We start from the raw sequence: 3939 nt of genomic DNA on the forward strand, positions 1-3939 counted from the left end.
GTGTTTGGGCCGTGCAGAGAGGTCTCTTAGGTTGCCAGGCTGGGACAGGTGATATTAAGCTGGGTCTTCAGCCTTTCCCAGGGAGCAGATGATATTACCAAACCTACCAAAAGAGAGGTGGTTGAATTTTTTGGGCTAGTTTGTCACTTTTTGTTTTGAGGAAGTGTTCTGATCTGTTAAGTTGAAAACTTACCGTGGCATCTTACTATCTGTTTCTTTCTTTTTCAGGGTTGGTTAAAAACCTATGGCTACTTACTTCCATCTGACAGCCAAATGTCTGCCTTGCAGTCGGGGAAAGCTGTGCAGTCTGCAGTTGCCACTATGCAACAGTTTTATGGGATCCCAGTAACAGGAGTTTTGGACCAGACAACTATTGAGTAAGATTAACGTAGGCTAATTTTGTCTTTCCCTTTCTTAATGCATTGTCATATTACCTGGGTACTTATTCCAGCCCCAAGAAGTCCTTAAAAGGGGTAGAATTGCAGAAAAGGGCCAGAAAAGTCTTGGTTATGTAAAGATACCCCTAATGAAAATGTGTGAATGACTCCACTTTCTGCCAACAGTATTGTTTGTGAATGTGAGGAGCTCTTTGTTAAAGTCGTTCTTTGTACGACTGGGATCTCCCCATTGCTGGTGCACAGGCAAACTGTGAATCTTGTGAGCTTCTGAAAGTGGACAACATCAGGGGTTTCATTTATTTCCATTTCTGTCTGGATTTAGGTGAAAATCTGATTCCAAAAATGGCTTCTAATGTATTTCTTCAGTTGTGGATATCCATAGATGATATTTATGGAGATCTACAGTTCTGAGTCAAAGTGAGTTGTAGTCTGATAGTGATAGTCAAGACTATGTAGCTGTTGATAGTTGCCATTTCTTGGACAATAGATGTTCTCTGCTGTATGTTGACCATGTATTATTGTTTGTGATCGGTGTCTTGATAGCACAGAAGCATTGACCTAAATCCCCTAGGCTGGAAGGACTTTGCTTTTTGAAAGCTGTTGCCTTTAGTCTGCTCTTCAGTGTGTACTGTGAAGTGTGGTGTGGAAGTGGTGTCCTGGTGTGGCAGTGCTGTTTGCTGCCATCTCACTGGCTTCCTGTCATCTGATTGCCTGGATGTTGTGTATTGGCTGAATCTGCCATTGTTCTGGACTTGGGCACCATCTGTTGACTAAAGTGGAATGCAGATAAGGCCTTACTAATGTTTTCTGGGGGAAAGAAGCATCTCATGGTGAGCAAAAAAAGAAAGCACAAATAATAGAACTTGCTTAGGCCTTGCCTGAGAGTTTTCCCTTGACTTTTTCTTATTGTATTAGGAATAAGAGTGTGCTCTGCTCTGCTTTTAGAGTGTGCTCTGCCTAGTTCTTCATCTCTGTTATGGCACTCTGCTGGCAAAAGGGACACAGTACTGTAAAAGAAGGGGGCACAAAGCAACCAGATAGTGTGAACAGCAAAGGGGGTTGGTTGTATGCTTTCCAGACTGCAAGAAAAGGGAGAAATAGACCAGACTACAAGAGGGAGAAACAGAATAAATTGGTGAATTAGGCAGGAGGGGATCATCCTGTACTGGGAGTGCCTTTCCAATGAATGTAACATTCCCTCCTTTAGCTCACAGGAAAAGCCCCTTGTTCTCCATTGAGGGATAGAGAAAATCCTGTTTGTTTTGCTTTTCAAATGAGTTGAAAGTGAAATGCTTTTTAAAGGCAGGGATTTTCTATCCAAGACCTACAGCAATGCATGCAGTTTGGGCAGCAAACAGGAGGAATTGGAAGCCACCGTGCTGCTTGAAAGCTATGACTCCGTGCTGCTAGAAAGCTACAACTCTGTTGCCATTACTGAAACTTGTTGGGATGAATCCCATGACTGGAGTGCAGCTATTGATGGCTCCAGGCTATTCAGAAGGCACAGGTGAGGAAGGAGGGATGGAGGCATTGCCTTCTACATCAAGAAATGGATCGAGTGTGAAGAGCTGTCTCTGAAGAATAGCATCGAGCAGGTTGAAAGTTTATGGGTAAGAATCAGGGATCAAGGCAACAAAGGGAACCTTGTGGTTGGTGTCTACTACAGGCTGTGTCATCAAGGGGAGCCTATTGATGAAGGCTTCTTACTCCAGCTATAGGAGGCATCGCGCTTACAGGCTCTTGTCCTGCTGGGGGACTTCAATCACCCTGACATATGCTGGAAAAGTAGCACGATGAGCTGTAGGCAGTCTAGGAGATTCCTGGAATGCCTTGAGGATAACTTCTTAAGCCAGGTAAGAGACAGCCCTACCAGAGAGGATCTGATACTGGACATGTTGGTCACCAACACAAGTGAGCTAATTGGTGACATGAAAATTGGAGGCAGACTGGGCTGCAGTGATCATGCTCTTGTGGAGTTTGCAGTCCTGAGGAATATGGGGCAGATGAAGAATAAAGTCAGGACCTTAAATTTTAGGAAAGCAAATTTCCAGCTCTTCAGCGAGTTAGCCAATAGGACCCCCTGGGAAACTGCCGACAGGGACAAGGGAGCAGAACAGAGCTGCCAAATCTTTAAGGATGCTTTCCATAGAGCGCAAGAGCTCTTGATCTTCAGGTGTAAGAAATCAGGGAAGGAAGGCAAGAAACCAGCATGGCTGAGTGGATACCTGCTGGGCAAACTAAAGGGCAAGAAGGAAATGCACAGGCAGGGGAAGCAGGGACAGGTATCCTGGGAAGAGTACAGGGATGCTGCCCAGTTGTGTAGGGATGAGGTCAGGAAGGCCAGGGTGTGGCTGGAGCTGAACTTGGCAAGGGAGGCAAAGAATAATAAGGGCTTCTACAGGTATGTCAGCCAGAAATGGAAGGTCAAAGAAAGTGTGCCCCTCTTGATGAGCAGGACTGGCAAACTGGTAACAATAGATGAGGAGAAGACTGAGGTACTCAGTAACTTCTTTGCCTCAGTCTTCACTGGCAGTCTCTCTTCCCACACCTCTTGAGTGGATGGACCACAAGACAGGAACTGGAGGAGCAAAGTCCCTCCCACTGTAAGAGAACATCAGGTTTGAGACCACCTGGGGAACCTGAACATCCACAAGTATGGGACCTTATGAGGTGCATCCCAGAGTCCTGAGGAATTAGCTGATGCAGTTGCCAAGCCACTCTCTATGATATCTGAAAAGTCCTGGCAGTCAGGTGAAGTCCCTGGAGACTGGTAGAAGGGAAACATTGCACGCATTTTTAAAAAGGGTCGAAAGGAGGACCCTAGGAACTACTGACCCGTCAGCCTCACCTCTCTGCCTGGGGAGATCATGGAACAGATGCTCCTAGAAGCTATGCTAAGGCACATGGAGGACAGGGAGGTGATTCAAGACAGCCAGCATGGCTTCACCAAGGGCAAGTCCTGCCTGACCAGCCTAGTGGCCTTCTATGGTGGAGTAACCACATCAGTGGACAAGGGAAGAGCTACACATGTTGTCTGTCTGGACTTCTGTGAGGCCTTTGACACAGTCCCTGAAAATATCCTTCTGTCTGAATTGGAGAGAGATGGATTTGATGGGTCGACTGTTGGGTGGATGAGGAACTGGTTGGATGGTCGTACCCAGTGGGTAGTGGTCAATGGCTCAATGTCCAGATTGATTGACATCAGTGATGAGTGGGGACTCACAGGGGTCTGTGGGGACCAGGGCTGTTTCATATCTTCATCAGTGACATAGACAGTGGGATCGATGCACCCTCAGCTAGTTTGCAGACGACAGCAAGCTGAGTGGTGCGGTTGACACGCCTGAGGGATGGGATGCCATCCAGAGGGACCTGGACAAGCTCAAGGAATGGGCCTTTGTGAACCTCATGAGGTTCAACAAGGCCAAGTGCAGGGTCCTGCACCTGGATCGGGGCAACCCCCTGTATCAATACAGGCTGGGGGATGAAGGATTGAGAGCTGCCCTGCTGAGAAGGATGTGGGGGTCTTGGTGGATGAAAAGCT

General features: G+C 47.0%; 1 protein-coding gene across 1 annotated transcript in view; it reads left to right on the top strand.

Moving 5' to 3' along the window:
* Positions 1–222: 222 nt before the first annotated feature.
* MMP24 (matrix metallopeptidase 24 (membrane-inserted)) overlaps positions 223–3939 on the top strand; it is a 46417-nt gene continuing 42700 nt past the window's right edge. Inside the window, exon 1 of the mRNA XM_010282730.1 lies at positions 223–377. Coding sequence (XP_010281032.1) covers positions 274–377 — 104 coding nt within the window. The 5' untranslated portion in view covers positions 223–273. The remainder of the gene's footprint in view (positions 378–3939) is intronic.

This window comes from Phaethon lepturus, unplaced genomic scaffold (genome assembly GCF_000687285.1).
Source record: "Phaethon lepturus isolate BGI_N335 unplaced genomic scaffold, ASM68728v1 scaffold5972, whole genome shotgun sequence".
NCBI classification, from domain to species: Eukaryota; Metazoa; Chordata; class Aves; order Phaethontiformes; family Phaethontidae; genus Phaethon; species Phaethon lepturus.